Below are 16,655 nucleotides of genomic sequence, written 5' to 3' on the forward strand. Positions count from 1 at the left end.
ACCATTATGGGCACAAAATAAAATGATCTTTTATTTATTTTATTAACCACTTACTATGGAAAATTGGAACAAGCTTTTTTGTTGGCAAAACCTGACTCTTTTATTGCTTAGCTTTGTGGCCATCATCTCCTTGCAGTCAGCAATGCTGGGACACAAAGTGTTATGAAGCCAACATATGGCGTTCCTTCCCAACTCCTTTCTGTGACATTTCTGCCTGGATTCCTCAATGGTATCCACAAATGGATGTATCCAAACCAGACATTTTCCTCCCCAAACCAGCTCCTCCTTCAGTGATTCTTATATTTATATGTTACCCCCAAACTTTCCCATTCTAGTCATGGCAGATGACCTAGTTGTCTTCTCAATGGTTGTTTTCTCAGCAGGGTGGAGGCCCCCTCAGAAAATTAAGACTGGAGTCACCACGTGGTCCGGCAATGCCTCTCCTGGGTGTGTGCCCCGCCAAACATGGAAACATTTATGTGTGAAGACACATGCACCCCTATATTCATTGCAGCATTGCTGACAATAGCCGAGCCGCGGAAACAATGAAGGGTCCATGGACAGACGACTTGTTAAAGAAGATGAATTACTATCATTTGCAACAATGTGGATGGATCTTGAAAGTATTAGTTAAGTGAATTCAGACAGAATAGGACAAAAATCATATGATTTCACTCATATGTGGGATATAAAACAAACAGTAAAAATCTGACAAGACAAACTCCTAGATACAGACAACGGGACGGTGGTAATCAGGGGGGTGGGGTCTGGGGGTAAAGGGGATCAAATATGTGGTATTGGGAGGAAGCGAGACTTCAGGTGGGGAGCGTGCAATAGAGCACACAGATGTCAGATTATAATCTTGTGCACCTGGAAAGTACATGCCAGCATGCTATTCGCCAGTATTACTCAAATAAACTTAATTTAAAAAATCAAAGTTGTTTGACAAAAATGACTTAAAAGCCTCTTTTCCCACCTCTGTGGCCACCGCACTGTTGCAGAAGTTTTATTTATTTTATTTTCTTCTTTACTGATTCTATAGAGAGGGAAAGGAAGGGAGAGAAACATCAAATATCAACCAGCCACCTCCTGCAAGGGCCCCAACTGGGGACCTGGCCCACAGCCCAGGCATGTGCACTGATCGGGAATCGAACCGGCAACCTTTTAGTTTGCAGCCTGCGCTCAATCCACTGAGCTACACCAGCCAGGGCTTAGTTTCTCGATACTATTCAATGTTTAGTATATGGGGAAATAGACATTCTTATATGTGACTGGTAGACGTTTAAGATTTTAGCCTTTCTGGAAGGAAATTTGGCAATATAATTATCAAAAACATTAAAAATGTGCATATCCATTGATACGATTTAATTTTCATGACTTCTTCTGAAGGAAATTATTATACAAGTACTCAAAGATGTATTTCAGGAACCTTGTCGCCGAACCATTACAACAACAGCCAAAATAAAGGTAGGCAGAGCTGACACATCTGTCATAGTTCTGACACAACCGTAACATGAAGGGGATGAATATATTTTCACATGGAAAGCATTCAACAATTTCATTAAATGAAAAAGCCTATTGCAAAGATGGATACCCAATATAATCTTGTTTTGCTAAAAAAAAAAAAAGGGTGGAAAGGCATTTAATTCATATATCACGATAAACAATAAAAAGAGCCTAGGTGACTTATACCAGTGTTCCATCTGGGTATGGGATGAGGGCGATCTTTTTTGCTTTTGATTTATTTGAATTTTCTACCACAAACAAGTATTATTTCTATTGTAAAAAAAAACAAACCCAAAACAAAACATGAATTTAAAGCAAAGCAAAACAAAAGAAATTCCAGTCCTTCAGGGAACTCGCCCAGAACGTTCCTTCAGTGGGACAAGCCTGTCTAGTCACCCTCCTGTAACTGAGCTTGCTTTTCTTTAAGCATCAGGACCTAACACAAACTAGTCTCATTCAATTCTACTTTTTGCCTTAGTTTTTAGCAAAAGAAAAGTATTATTTCCTGCGCCTTTTAAAAATTGTTAATGTGCCCTGGCTGGTGTGGCTCAGTGGACTGAGTGCCAGCCTGCAAACCAATGAGGTGCCGGTTCGATTCCCGGTCAGGGCACATGCCTGGGTTGCGGGCCAGGTCCCCAGTAGGGGGCGTGCAAGAGGCAACCACACATTGGTGTTTCCCTCTCTTCCTCTCTCCCTTCCCCGCTTTCTAAAAATAAATAAATAAAATCTTTAAAAAAAATTGTTAATGTGACTATTTTAGCTGTATTACAGACTACATTCTTTGGAGCTAACCTGGGATCCTAACCATTGTTTAGAATGTTACTCCAAAGGAAAACATTCAGAGTTCCAAATAACAAATTTACAAATGTGTTTAAAAAATTTTTTTATTTTAATTTATTGGGGTGACATTGTTTGATAAAATTATATAGGTTTCAAGGGACAAACATGTTTTTTTAAGGGGAGATTTCTTGTCTTTCACCAAGGTAGAGATTCCATAACCTGGGGCTCTGTGGGAAGACGAGCCCTGACAGAAACAAGCTGTGCCTGGGTCAGTGCCGCCTGCCTTCTTTTACCCAGACAGCCCTTCTATTCGGCCACAGGAGGTCTCCCTCCCTGCCGTGGACCCTGGCTCCCCTCCAGCCAACCTGCTCTTCACCCCACCCCCTCAGCGCCCTGTCACTCAGGGCTCTATGGGGCTCCTGGCTGCCACACTTCCAGGATTAACTTTTGTTACATGGCCGCAGTGGGAGGCAGTCCAAGTTCGTTACAACTTCTGGTTTGGGAATACATCCCTTTTGCCAGCAGCAGCTACGGACTCTTCCTCCCCCCACCCCCATTAGAGACGTGTAACAGTCTATCTTCTGCCCGAGGAAGGAGAGTTTACGCTGGAGTGTAACTAAACCTGCGGAATTTTATGGTATTTTTGTGGATTCAGCTCCATTTTCCTGTCAGTAATAGTTTCCCAAACATACCTAAAAATAAAGTCAAATTTATAAGACTCATCTTTTTTCCATGAGACACTCTGACTTTATTTCCTGTCTCTTGAATGGAACTGAAATTCAGCGATTTGCTTTGAGCAAAACAATCTAAACTTCAAGCTCTGTGGGCAGAGAGGGAGGCGAGCTATGGGGTCGACGCAGTAACAATGCTGGGCACTCTTCCAAGGGTGTTGTTGTTTTTAAGTATGTTAATCATTTAATTTTCATATCAGTGGTTTTTTGAGGAACTGTTGTTATAGAAATTGAGGAATTATGATCTCCATTTTACAGTTGAGGAAATGCGGGTACAACAGGTCGATGTGCCCGGGGTCTCAGCTAGTAAGTGGTAGAGGTGGGCTCTGAGTCCAGGGGTCCTGGTACTGCTGGGCCACGCTTGGCCTCACCGTGGCCTGGTGGGGCACTGACCAGGAGTCTGCCTGGGGGCGGGTGGGTTCTGGACTAGACAGGAGGCCATACGGTGATTCACGGCTTGACATATGGTTGTAGGAGCTGATTGAAGTCAAGTGGTATTTAAAGTTTAACTTAAGAAATCTTCCACTGAAATCTGGACTGGAAGCCTCATTGGTGAAAGTCGGACTGCTGCGGTGAGGGGGTGGGCACAAGGCGGGAAGAGCAGGGCCTCATCCGCTCAGACTTTCTCAAACACCTCCCTCTGACTCTCCAGCGGCCTTGAGCAGCTTGGGTTGAAAAGCAGGGAAGCAAAAAGAGCACAGGATCTGAAGTCAGGAGACCTGGGTTCAAATATGAGATGAGTCCACCTATTTATGCAATGAGGCAACGAGTAACCTCAGAAAAAGTGGGAAGGGGTGACCCTGGGCAGTATGAAGAGGGTGGCGGCTGGAACACTGGGGTTGACCAAGTTATGTCTCAGAGTAAACGGCATCCTTCTCCTTTGAAACAATCACCGGATCACAGCTTAAAAATTCTGCTTTGGCGATTTCTCAACTGAATACACAAGATGAATAGGGAACATCTGTCCATCTGACTCCCTGCTGCGTGCCCTCAGCGGCGCGGTGCCTGGGCGCGGAGTGGGTGCTTGGGGACAACCTGCTGACCGAACGGGGAAGGAAAGCCATAAGGAAAGTCCACCGGGCTGACGAGACACATCCGTTTCGCGAGGGCACGTGGCTCTGCTCACAGTGGGGCCCAAAGGTCACAGCAGCTACAGACGCATGGGGCGGCAGGGGCTCAGGCCTCGGCGATGCCAGTTCAGATGCTGTGCTGGTTTCATTTGGGACTTTAATATTAAGTGTCAAACCCCTCAGATTTATAAAATGAGCATAAACTGAGATTTCTTGATCTAACTTTCAAAATGTCTTTCAGCTTCATTCCACAGATTTAAAAAACAACAGCAACATTCCTATCAGGGATGTTGGGATCCAGGTCTAAATGTGAATTTTTAGTAACAGTGTTTTAAAATAACGTGCTTGTTCTGTCAGGCCTAAATATCACACATCATTCATGTATCTCAAGCTCCCGCGGAATGTGCCGCGAGGGCCAGTTTTACTGCGTCCACAGAGGCCACTCCAGATCGCTTCTCCTAACCTGGGTGATGTTTCAGGCTCCCGCATCTGCAAGCTCTGGGAGGCAGCTGCTCCGTTCCAACTGCGACTGTTGGGCATGTAGCTGCCTCTATCTTTAGAAACAGTTGATATTAACCCCGGTGTAGCAGGTGCTCTCTTTATACGCCTCCTATAAACTCGTGGCAATCTGTACTTACACCAGTTTTAAGGAGAGACTAAGATCATTCCTCTAAGGTGAAAAATAACACAGCCCCCACACCCTCCAGTAGGTCAATAGATAAACTATTTTGGTGCCAGTGTGAAGTCGCGAGTACCAAAAGCCTCCAGGTGAGAACATCAGTTCATTACGTCTACTTTCAGCTCTCGAGTCACAAACTTTTATGTTCCTTTTGGCACTGCAGAGGGCTTTTGCTACCTGCATTTTGCATGTCCCCAGAGTTCCAGTTTTCTCTCGTTAAGGCATGGGACATTTCCTTGCCCAGAGTTATTTTCAAAGCACCACCACCACACCTTTGCCACTTGGATACTGGACATTCTCTGTGTTCTCAAGTCATGGGGCTGGACAGTGTCTGGTTGTCTGGAGCAGCTCTGCAAAACGATCCCTAGTGTGGCCTCTTGGGTATCAAATAACTTACACAACTGTGCCGGCCCGTTAATGACCTTCAGGAAGGCTTGCAATGAGAACAGAAACCAGTATTAATAGCACACAGAGGCGGTTCCCTCGTATTCCAACTAAACAAGCTTCTTGGGCTACTTTCTCATTGTCTCTCTGCAGCTTCACTTTGCTGGGAATAGCAGCTATCCTCAGGAAAACACCCTTTCCCCTGTCTCGGATACTGAGGGGTGAAATACTAGCAGGATAAAACATCTGGTACGAAGCATGGTGACTGATTATCAGGGAGAAATTTGTTTCAGATACACAAAGTCCATGATTGTTTCTTTGCCCCATGTAGAAACAGTATCTGTCACTTAAATTTCATTTCTTTAAGCTTAATTAAGCCAAATATTAATGACCCCCCTCCATTCTCCCCCTTTTAAGGAATAAGATGAAAAAAAAAATTGACATCTTGGTAGAATAAACCAAGGTCCTCATAATCACAGTTTTCCAGTGTTAGGTGGAGAAGCCTCGGTTTGCAATCATTCTTTTATAAACATGTCTCATTAATCAGGGTTGGGAAAACTGATATATCCAAATTCAACTTCCCTGTTCTGCAAGTGAGGAAACCAGGGGTTGGAGTAGAAAATTACAGCTGGAACCCATGTCCTCTGGCTCCCAGACCGAAGCTCTTCCGACGGGACCGAGACGGGTAGACTACCTGCGGTAACGCGAAGACAGGACGGGAGACTGCCAGGGGCAGCTCCAGTCACTGCGCATTAATGCGAGAGAACGTGACAGAGCTATGAATCATGGCAATGAATCACCCCCAAATAACCATTTAAAGCAGGCTTTGACACATTTTATACTGAGATGACATGAGGACCTCAGATCTCCCAAAGCCACCCGAAACTCACATCCCAAAGTCTGAAATCTTTTCAATGAAGGCACTGCAGTGGGAAAAAATTATAAGCAAGCCAAGAACTTCCAGTTTTTATTGTTTGAACATTTAAAAAAGAAAAACATTCAACCAATTTTTAAAAAATTAGGGTGGATCAATTTACAATAAAGTAGGCAACTTAAAATCTCAGCCCTCCCGTGTAGGGCCACGGCGGCCCACTGTTCCCGCTTAAACAGCAGGACCGCACAGCCAGCCAGCCTTCTGCCTCCGTTCCACAGCTCAGCAACGTCAGGGTCACACACGGTCCACTGAGATCGTCCCTTCCCTCCAGGGCAGAATTCAGACGACTGCTTCTGAGGTCAGTACTCAGGCTTTTGAAAATTGCCAGTTATATCTGAAATATATCTACAACTACTCTGATAAGAACACTTTTCAAACAATAATACAAAACACCTTAAAATAATTTTGTGGCACAGCGCCAAGATGAGAAATAATGTATGAGAGCTTCAGTCCCTCGTTTATGGAATCCACCCAAATAAAATATTTTCCCTAATTAATTATCCTTGTTTCTTGCAATTTATTAGCAGAGATGAATTACAAGAAGCCGAGTGCACCATGTTTTGGTTCTTGGTCGTAGCTGCCAGCTTAGAAGAGTTCTGGACTGTAAATGTAAAGCAGAAGATGGTTATGCTCACCAGCTCGGGAATGGGAAAAAGAAAGTATCTCTTTAAAGTGTTTCTCTATTCTTGCTTTCAAGTCAAGATAAAAAATTCACAGCAGTTTAAAGGATGATGAACGACTACACATGGGCCCCACTAAAATATACACTGAGAATAACTTTACCCATTACACTCCTAAAGTGAACACTGTAACAAGTATGATACCGTATTACCAAGTAACATTCGACAGAAGGCTGTTGGGGGCAAGTACAGCACTTACAGATCAGGCACGGCAGCCGTTAGACAGAACATCGTACTTTCACACTCTTGAACGTACAACCTTTGAAAAACAAACAGCCAAAGTGATGTGTAATGTATGACAGCTGGCCAGGCACTTAATTCGGGGAAAGAGACGTTCGGATTTTGAGGTAAACTAGAATTATCTTCAGCAATTTCAAACATATTCTGAACAGCACCTCTGACACTGCACTAGCTGAAGCTATTCAGCATTCCACTCTGTCACTCCACTGTGCCAGGATTCACACCTAAGTGTAATTTCTCAAGACTCTATTAAAAGAACATTCTCAAGCCCGCATTTTGGCCCCTGTGGACACTCCTGTGCTCAGACCACACTGGAGGAAACGATCAGGCACACCCACACACCGGCAGGGGCACAGACCCCACATCGGTTACTTTCCCCCCTGAATCTGACGTTAGGGAAAAAAATCACACTGTCAGTCACATGGACAAGAGGAGGACGACGAAGACCAGGAGGCTGACAGCTGAGGTGACCAGCTTCAATCCAGCCTCATCAGGGGGAGCGACGCTCGGAAGCAGCAGGGACAGAGCAGCAGAGTCCCTGCCCACAGGAGCCGGCAGCACTGTGAAGACTCAGAACGAGGCCGAGGAGTGCAACTCTGTGTGTATCACTCTCTGCGCGCAGCCCCGACACCTTCCCCTCCTCTGAGTTCACTTCCAGGCAATGTGGGGAGTGCCCAGTAAATGCAAATCTGTATTAGAAGGTGGAGGACCTCGGTAAGCATTTACATATTAACAGACCAGGACAGCAAGTGGCTGTTTTAGGCTAGGCTTTTACCAAGTTATCTATGTTTCATTAGAATCACCAGGATAGTATCTGCATGTGGCAAAGTCAAGCCTCCAAATCCTCCTAACTAACAAGCCTTCTAATCCAAAGGCTTCTTCTTGTTCTGAACAAACTCAGCATTTCCATGTGTTATCTTTTATGCACAAATTAATCAACATCTTGTTTTAAAACCTTTAAAGAACATTAAGAATAAAGAAAATTAAAAAAAAAAATTATCTGAGCCCTGGCCAGAAGGCTCAGTTGGTTGGAGCACCAGAAGGTTGCAAGTTCCATCTCCAGCCAGGGGCATGTATAGGAAGTGACCAATGCATGTTATTCTCCACCCCCTTCCCCCTTCCTCTCTCTAAAAATCAATAAACACAATCTCTGGTGAGGATTAAAAAAACAAAACTTCAAAAAAAAATTGATCTGAGGTACCCTCATCCTCAAAAACATGAGAAAAAAATATTGGCATCATTTAGTTTCTATCTAAAAAGAGTCTAGATAGTTTATTTATAAGACCGCTAGGCTGACCCTCCTCAGGATACCAAGCTTTCCCAGTTATGATGGAGGACTTGTGTTAACTGGCCTCTTCCTTCCCCGCAGGACTACCAGCCCAGGTCTGACAAAGCTACCAGCTGGGGTTGCCAGTGCAGTGAGCACGTGGGGAAGATTTCTCCCTCCGTGATGCTAACTGGCTCACTCCAGTTCTGAAACGGTGATCTGGCCATTTAGCACCACGCTTTATACTTGGGTGAAATAATCAAACTGCAGTGGGCGAGGGACCGAGGGCAATTATGGATACGTACATCATTAAGATACCATGATATGCACTGAAAATGTGTGTCAATATACTGTTTGAAAATCATTGATCACAACATTAAATGAAACTGCATCGAATCTTTACAATTTCGCACACCTGCAAATGTAGAGCCTTCTGATATAACCCAAATTTAAACACGAACGGAAGTTCATTGAACATTAGATTACCAGGAAGCTAGAAGAAACAAATTACATACATTTGATAGGTAGTAACCTACAAAAAAAAAAAAAAAAAAAAAAAAAAAAAAAAAAAAAAAAGTGGAGCACAGGTAAAAATTAAGTGAAATTATTTATACTTATTTCCAGTTTCATCTTTCTCTTGGGAGAACCTAAAAACAGGTCTCCAGAAAGCATACTTCACAAATATAAGAAATGGCACCTGCTATCATATTGGTATGTATTATCTTTCTCTCAAAGGCAGACAGGTCCTACTCATAGCTCAGACATTCACTGTCACGTATAATGGTTTTTGAGACACCCACTCCACTGCAGTATTGTAAAGGAAGTTCACGACCCACTCCTAGGGAAAAGGCACTTCACTGTGAAAGTTAGATTTAAATGCATGAAAGTTGCGAAGGCCAGGATAGACTCAAAAGCCTGTATTCACTTTTGCACTTACGAATCCAGAGCGGAGGCCAGCTTGCAGAATATAGCTGGTAACATTACAAACAACCCAAACCAACATTAACTATATTCTCAGCAAAACAGTTATGACATTTCTCCAAAAACCAATATAGTTCCAAGTTCAACAGAAAAAAGAAAAAAAAAAAAATCTCCAGCGGTTGCTACATTAGAGCTCAAGACACTGTTTTCTAGAGAATTTAATGTCTACAGTTTGGTTCTGTTTCAGAGTGTGAATTACTTATCAGACGAGAAACCTGGGGTGACCGAGGTGTGTCTGGGAAGAACCCAGAGTGGAAAAATATTGGGGAGCAGTAACAAGAGGTTCATTTCTATGGTCAGACAACCGAGTGAGGAGGTAGTTATTCCGCGAACTTCTCAAACAGAGAATAATGTACTGATCTACTGAGAGTCAGGGAAGCGGCGGGGGCTTCTTTGTGAGGCTGAAGACAGCAACAGGAATACTTCTCTCTCCTCCAGGGAAGTCGGGACCAGGGTGTCAGTGCAGCTGAAAGGAGATGGAATGTGGGTGTAAGTGTCACTTCGAGAGTGTGAGAAACAATCTGAAGAAATCAACACGAATGATAATCCGTTCACTTCCAAACTTGTCCTACCTTGACAATGGCTCTCTTCTGATGCTAGAACTTTAAAAGTATCTGTAAAAAAAAAAAAGACACACCGTGTCGGCAGCACCGAGTTTTGACGCAGTGCCTCTTCAGACTCTTGGGCGGTGCCAAGAATGTGGCAGTCACATGTTTCATCACCAATGTCTTCTAATTTCTCATATTATTGAAAATGTAACAATGTCTGCGAAGTAATTAAATGTTTTAAAAATAGTTTAGAGCTCAGTACTCTCAGGAAGGGCACCCGAAGGAAAACATTTTATCGTTGTAAGTGAGCAGAAATTCTCAGGCAAACAACAACGTGAGAGATAACAACAGCAACACTCCTGCAAATTGCCTGATTTATAATTATGTCAGGAGACCACGTGCTCACCTTGTTACATCACCACACAAGGCAACCCCATGCAACCTTGAGTCCCATCATCACTGCTGTTGAGTTTTTTCATTCGGTACTGACGGATTTCTCTTACCAGTGTGTAAAAGGCATCTTCAACACCCTAGGAAAGAAAATGATAAAGATAGCCTAACAGATACAATCCAAGTTGTAAGCGCTCTCTCACTTCTTTATGTGGATTTAGAATTCCAATTATTAAATTGTTAGCTGATAAAATAAGGCGGCGTAGCCCTGGCTGGTGTGGCTCAATGGACTGAGCACCGAGCCGTGAACTGAAAGGTCCCCAGTTCTATTCCCAGTCAGGGCACGTGCCTGGGTTGCAGGCCAGGTCCCGAGCTGGGGGCGTGCCAGAGCCAAGTGATTGATGTATCTCTCACACATCAATGTTTCTCTCTCTTTCTCCCTCCCTTCCCTCTAAAAATAAATAAAATTAAAAAAAAATAGGTTACTTTAGAAAGAACACTAAATTTAGTATTCCTCTTGAATCACATTAACAGGCTGATATACATCTGGCACATTTTGCAAAAATAGCACTCGAGCAAAGGAAAACTGGTAACGTGGGTCATACAGAACCACCAGATCTAGCGATTCCATTCCAAAGAACTTAAACCCTACGCAGGGGCTGGTGTTGACAGAGAAAAGACTAATGCTTATCTTTAATCAAGGTCTTCATTTAGTCATACCTGTGCATGCTAATGGGGGAGTAAAAATTCTACAGCAGAATGTGAACAAGTTCATTTTGGGTTCAAACCAAAGATTAAAATAGAACACTATTAAAAATCCCTAACAACAAAGACTGTGCATCGCACCTCTAGCAAAGAGTCAGTCAATCAAACTTCTCAGCCTTAAAACAAACTCTTGCCAGATGCCGGAAGCTGTACTCTACCTGTCTGGTCTTGGCTGAGGTTTCAATGAATGGAATCCCGTAACTCTTGGCCAGTTCATGGGCTTGTTTTGTGTCAACTGTCCTTGTCGGCAAATCACACTTGTTTCCCACTAGCACCATAGGTACATCATCTGAGTCTTTGACTCGCTTAATCTGTTCCCTAAAAAGGGGGAATATATTATAAGAATAAGCTTTTCAGAAGGAATAAACAGCTAGGGCAAAAAGGAATCTAGCAAATTTAATCTAGTCCTCTTAACATCTACTGGGGAGTTTCACTTTTCCCCCTACTACTTATAAAAGACCTTGCATGCATAGTAAGGCTGGTTTAGACTGATTCAGCAGCCACAGGAGTGCCAAGTCCCAGTTCACCTTCTAGTGGAGACGGATGGTTAATCTGCCTTGAAACAGGCCCCTGTCGGGCTCCTTAGTTCTCCAAAGAACTTGGCTCTGAGTTTAACTGGCAACTCTGAATCACCCTCTAGATCAGGGTGTCAAACTCATTTTCACCTGGGGCCACAACAGCCTCACAGTTGCCTTCAAAGGACCGAATGTAATTTCAACTCCTTAATAGTTAAGGAGTAGTTACATTTATACAGCCCTAAAATTATTTCAGCCCTTTGAAGGCAACTGTGAGGCTGATGTGGTCCCTGGTGAAAATGAGTTTGACACCCCTGCTCTAGATTAAGGTCCAAAGTACAAAAAAAATAAAGTGACTTTCTGAGCTTCCCTTAAGAGTGATGGTATTTACCTACTTCTCTAGGTAAAGAGAAGTGGGCAGGTCCCCGTGTTTCCTTCAAACAAAATTAGAGCTGAGAGTCCCAGATATAAAAGAAACCCGCAGAACTGCTCTATTAAAGGGGGTCTAAAGTACCTGGAACTCTCAACAGGGACAGCACCCCCTTCAGTGACATTTCAGACACACCACAGAGCAGTTTGGAAAACACTGCTCAGATTCTCTTGACCAACACTGGCCAACAGAACTTCTTACAGCGACGGAAATGTTCTGTATCTCTGCTGCCCAACGACATCCACTAGTCACCTGTAGCTACTAAATACTGAAGAAGTCAGTGTCTAATATGGCCAAGGAACAGATTTTTCACTTTATAAGTGGATTCAGTGGATTGAGCGCCGGCCTTCGAACCAAAGGGTCGCTGGTTCAATTCCCACTCAGGGCACATGCCTGGGTTGTGGGCCAGGTCCCCAGTAAGGGGCGTGTGAGAAGCAACCACACACTGGTATTTCTCTCCCTCTCTTCCTTGCTCTCTAAAAGTAAATAAATAAAATCTTAAAAAAAAAAAGACAGCCTAAAAAGAAAAATGATTTCTAGAAATTCAGAAAATAGGTGCTTGCCAAGTGCTGGGCATTTTATTAAGTACTGCTATTATTTCCAGAGAGGAAGTGGAAAGCAGAGCAGGTTTAGGAGAGGCAAAAACAAACACACACTGAATCCAGTTTTGAACTAGTCTGCCTTGTGAGCAGACTTCCTCACATGGACGGGCATAAGCCAGGACCCAGGGCTGTCGGCAGAACACCAGCACAGGCTCCACTATGTGGACGGAGGACACTGTTCTGAGCGATTTACATATTCATTACTTCGCTTGATTTTCACAATCCTTGGTAGGTACTATAATCTCCATTTTATAGATGAGCAAACTGAGACACAGAGATTTAGTAGTCTGCCCCAAAGTACCGGGGCTGATGGAGCCAAGTTTCAACCCAGGCATCTATATTCTGAACCATTACCGTATTCTGCTAAACGAACATGGAGCCAAGAAAAGGAACCTCGAATTTTTGGTCCTGACTCTGCTACTAGTCAACAGTCGTGACTCCAGACACCTAATGAGCCACCTTCCCGACTCTATTTCTGATTCTGTAAAATCAGAATGTTGTTCTTCCCGCTTTATCTAACCCCCCCAATTTGTTCCTTCCTAGCATCATCTCTATGACCTACTGAAGAATGGTTCTCAGGTGTCTGCCTCTCTGAAATTCCTTTGTGACCAATAACCCCTCCAGTTCTGAATCACTCTCACTAAAAAGCTTTGATGATACACTATCCCACGTTCTAGCCATATTACATTATATAAAATAAATTCCAGCATTAATTTTCAGTAATTACCCCAGATTCTCAATGCTCAACAACCTAAAACCAACCCCTCTCAAAATTAAAAAAGCTGTACCTTTCCTAGCGTGGTATCGCGCCCCGCAAAGCCTCAGAACACACTTAAAGACCATCCTTTCAGAAAAAATAACACTCCTGGTACCTGTACAGGTTAATATCTGCAAATGACTTGCTATTATTGATGGCAAATACACAGAGGAAGCCTTCGCCTGTCCTCATGTACTGGTCTCGCATGGCACTGTACTCCTCTTGTCCAGCTGTATCCAGTATGTCCAGCAGGCAGGTCTCACCGTCTATAACCACCTGTTTTCGGTAAGAATCCTGGGGGCAGGGTGTGGGGAGGGTGAGGGGGAGAGTCCACTTTTATTAACAACCACAGGGAATGCAATGCTATTGCCAAGGCTAAGTAAGCTCCTACTCCAGTCCATTTCTGTCTCTCTGGTTTGTCCCTCAAACTGCTAATATATAATCACAAACAGGAAGTCATTCATGTCTTCCTAGGAAAGAAGCCCCAAATTCTATAGGCTTGCAGAAAGGAAAATGTGAACACTCTGTTCCTGGAAAAGATGAAAATAAGGTAGAAATTCAAAAGGCAGCTGTACTGCAGTTGGACTAGAGATTACTCACAGTGTATTTTACTGAGGTATGAACTGAACTTTAAAATTCTGTACATTTGAAATTCTAAACATACCTCCTTTATTTATAACCTGGCCCTGGTTACAGTGTCACTTGTGTTTACAATTAAACATACAAATACTTTTTATTTCAGACGAGGTCATAATATAAAAATACTTTTGTCATCATCACAGATTGTACCTTTGGGCAATATCCCTCCATCAATTTCCTAAAGGTTACCAAGAAGGTAGAGACATAAAGAAATCCTCAGAGAGACACATGGACAATCATATAAAAAGTACTTTCGATTTAGCACGAAGGCAAAAGTTTTACTTATATTTTAACACTTGTGTTCTGGGAATTCGAGTCAAATAAAAAAAACAACCCATCACACTTAGTAAAAGATCTGGCTCCAGAAATAGAATTCGGCCTCGTTTCCCAGCCCATCGATCAGTGAGTTCCTCTCACTCCATTGCGGGGCTGTACTTTCAACTAACGGAACTCACATCGCCAAAACTTCTTAAGAGCATGTTAAGTGTCTGACTTAAGGAGATGAGCAAAATAAAAATTGTAAAGATGGGTTTTAGTCGAACTGTTTTATAACAGAGGTCAGAAGTGGTTATTTCCCAGCAGGGTAAAGGAGTTACTGACTGGAAAGGGCATCTGAGAACTCTCTAGGGCATAGGAGGAAACAGTATTATTTTTTATCTGAGTGGTGGTTATTACGTAAGTATATACGAATTTAAAAAGTCACCGAGGTGCATATATATCATTTATATATTTTACTATATGGAAATTACCCCACAATAACTAAAACGCCAAAAAAGATTAAGGGGTTCAAACTATTAATACTAAAGTTGGTAAGCCTGAAATAAAAGATTTTTGCAAAGAACTAATGAATAATTTTTAATAATGGCTATATTAGAGTTAGCTCACATTAAATGCTCAGTGGCTGGGCGGTAGGAAGACCAGGGTGTGGATTAAAATAAAATAATCTCTAGAGTCACACATTTCTAGGCCCTGGCTGGGTAGCTCAGTTGGTCAGAGCATAGCCTGGATACGCCAAGGTTGTGGGTTCAATCCCTGGTCAGGGCACATACAAGACTCAATCAATGAACGCATAAATAAGTGGAACAACAAATCGATGTTTCTCTCTCTAAAAATAAAAAAAATAAATCAATAAATAGTTATACATTTCTAAACTGGATAAAATGACAAGGCCTTTTATTTAATGTTTTTTTGCCATTCACTGATGTCAATCTGTAACATGAACTCCCATGAAAACAACCGGATCTTTAAATAAGTACTTTTTATCCAGGGCTTTACCATTCACAAAAAGTTTAAACACATTTGATTTTTCACATCATCCCTGTGTGGAAGGCAGGACATGCTTCTTAACAGTAATTTAATAGATGAAGAAAACAAGGCTCAGAGAAATTAAGTGATTTGCCCACTATCACATAACTGAACAGACTGAAAACGGGGACTGAAATCCTAGGCACAGCAACTCAAAATCTCATGTTCTCTCTACTCCAACCCCACAGTCTCTGCAGCTTCAGAGAGCTAAGAAATTAAAACTGTAGAGCACCCCGGTCTCCGAATCCTTTCTCTCCATCCTCCTTTGTTATTCAGACAGCTGCTCTACCTATAGACTGTGTATTTTTAAAAAACAGAGCTGTCACGTATGAAGAAACGAAATGAGTTCAACACTAACTTTGCAAATTTTACAGAACTATTAAAAACTGTGAACTTTTTAGAAAATCTTCAGCAGCTCATAAAAATGAACTCTTCTCCACAAACATGGAAAACTTTATTTACTGTATTAATGAATGCAGTACACAAAATAACTTTCCGCCTTCTCTCAGCTAAAGAATAGCTAAAGGGTACGGGTGAGGGTAGACGGAAAGAAAGCAGGGTCAGCGACTACCCCTGGGCCTCACCTCTATGGTGGGGTCATATTCATCTACAAAGTGGTTCTGGATTAGCTGGATTGTCAGCGCGCTTTTCCCAACACCACCTGCTCCAACCACCACCAGTTTGTACTCAGTCATTTCACACCAGCAAGAACCTGTGGGAAAGCAGCAATTACGGTTAACTGGCGAGCCACCACTACAGTCCTTCAAAGTACATCAGTAGTAAGGAAAGCCAGAGTTGGAAAGGTGTCGGTGCCATACACGTGACTATTCATTTGGTTCTCAGAGTGATTCAGGAATGCAAAAACACAAGTTACCGTGGGTCTCCGAATTCTTAATTAGTCTTCTAGATACCGCCACCCTCATCTATTTTTCAGCAGTCTTTGGGCCCCGCCCTCGGCCTAAGGTAAAGGCAACCCCCCTTCCTGCTCCTTCCGCCAGGCTTCTCAACTCTGGAGGGCTGCCTTCAAGCCGCTCCTCCTTCAGGTTCCCCCGCCTGTCTCCAAAGATGGTCGTGGTAGGACTCAAACAGAAGGACCCCCGCCCGGGGCCTTTGTCTCCAGCTCACAAATTCCGCTCAATTCCCGGCAACGACCAGATGCCTGTATGCTCCAAAGCCCAACGCGACACACGCCAGAGCCTTACCTCCAGCCCTGGCGCCTCCGCTGCGAACGGATTTAGAACCACCACCCGGAAAAATGTTAGAGACCCCGGAACCGCCATGAACAGCCCCCACCAGGGAGCGGCACTTCCGGCCCCGCCCGCTACGTAATCAGTCGGCGCCCAGAGCGCTGCGTCCTGCTGCGTCCCCGCCCTGGCCACGTGGGCCCCAACCCAGGAGGCAAGTGGCTGGCCACACCCAGACCCGCCCCTCCCCGCTTAGGACGTTTCAATA

The 16,655-nt window shown here is 43.4% G+C and overlaps 1 protein-coding gene across 1 annotated transcript; it reads right to left on the reverse strand.

Moving 5' to 3' along the window:
• Window positions 1-6,089: 6,089 nt before the first annotated feature.
• NRAS (NRAS proto-oncogene, GTPase) lies at window positions 6,090-16,558 on the reverse strand. The gene is made up of 7 exons (XM_024570311.4): window positions 16,406-16,558; window positions 15,788-15,915; window positions 13,375-13,553; window positions 11,114-11,273; window positions 10,207-10,330; window positions 9,825-9,866; window positions 6,090-9,718 (listed from the first exon to the last, which is right to left on the reverse strand). The coding sequence occupies exons 2-5, from the start codon at window positions 15,896-15,898 to the stop codon at window positions 10,211-10,213; spliced, it is 570 nt and encodes a 189-aa protein (XP_024426079.1). The 5' UTR covers window positions 15,899-15,915; window positions 16,406-16,558; the 3' UTR covers window positions 6,090-9,718; window positions 9,825-9,866; window positions 10,207-10,210.
• Between the last annotated feature and the right edge of the window lie 97 nt (window positions 16,559-16,655).

The sequence above is a fragment of the Desmodus rotundus genome, chromosome 12 (assembly GCF_022682495.2).
Source record: "Desmodus rotundus isolate HL8 chromosome 12, HLdesRot8A.1, whole genome shotgun sequence".
NCBI lineage: Eukaryota > Metazoa > Chordata > Mammalia > Chiroptera > Phyllostomidae > Desmodus > Desmodus rotundus.

Bases quoted from the DNA above. Each gene is read 5' to 3' on its own strand.
- NRAS (XM_024570311.4), bottom strand. From the start codon at position 15,898: ATGACTGAGTACAAACTGGTGGTGGTTGGAGCAGGTGGTGTTGGGAAA. The intron at 13,554-15,787 runs GTGAGGCCCAGG...CCCTGCCCCCAG, and splicing joins AATATGACCCCACCATAGAG to GATTCTTACCGAAAACAGGT. The intron at 10,331-11,113 runs GTAGAGTACAGC...TTTCTTTCCTAG, and splicing joins CCTCAGCCAAGACCAGACAG to GGTGTTGAAGATGCCTTTTA.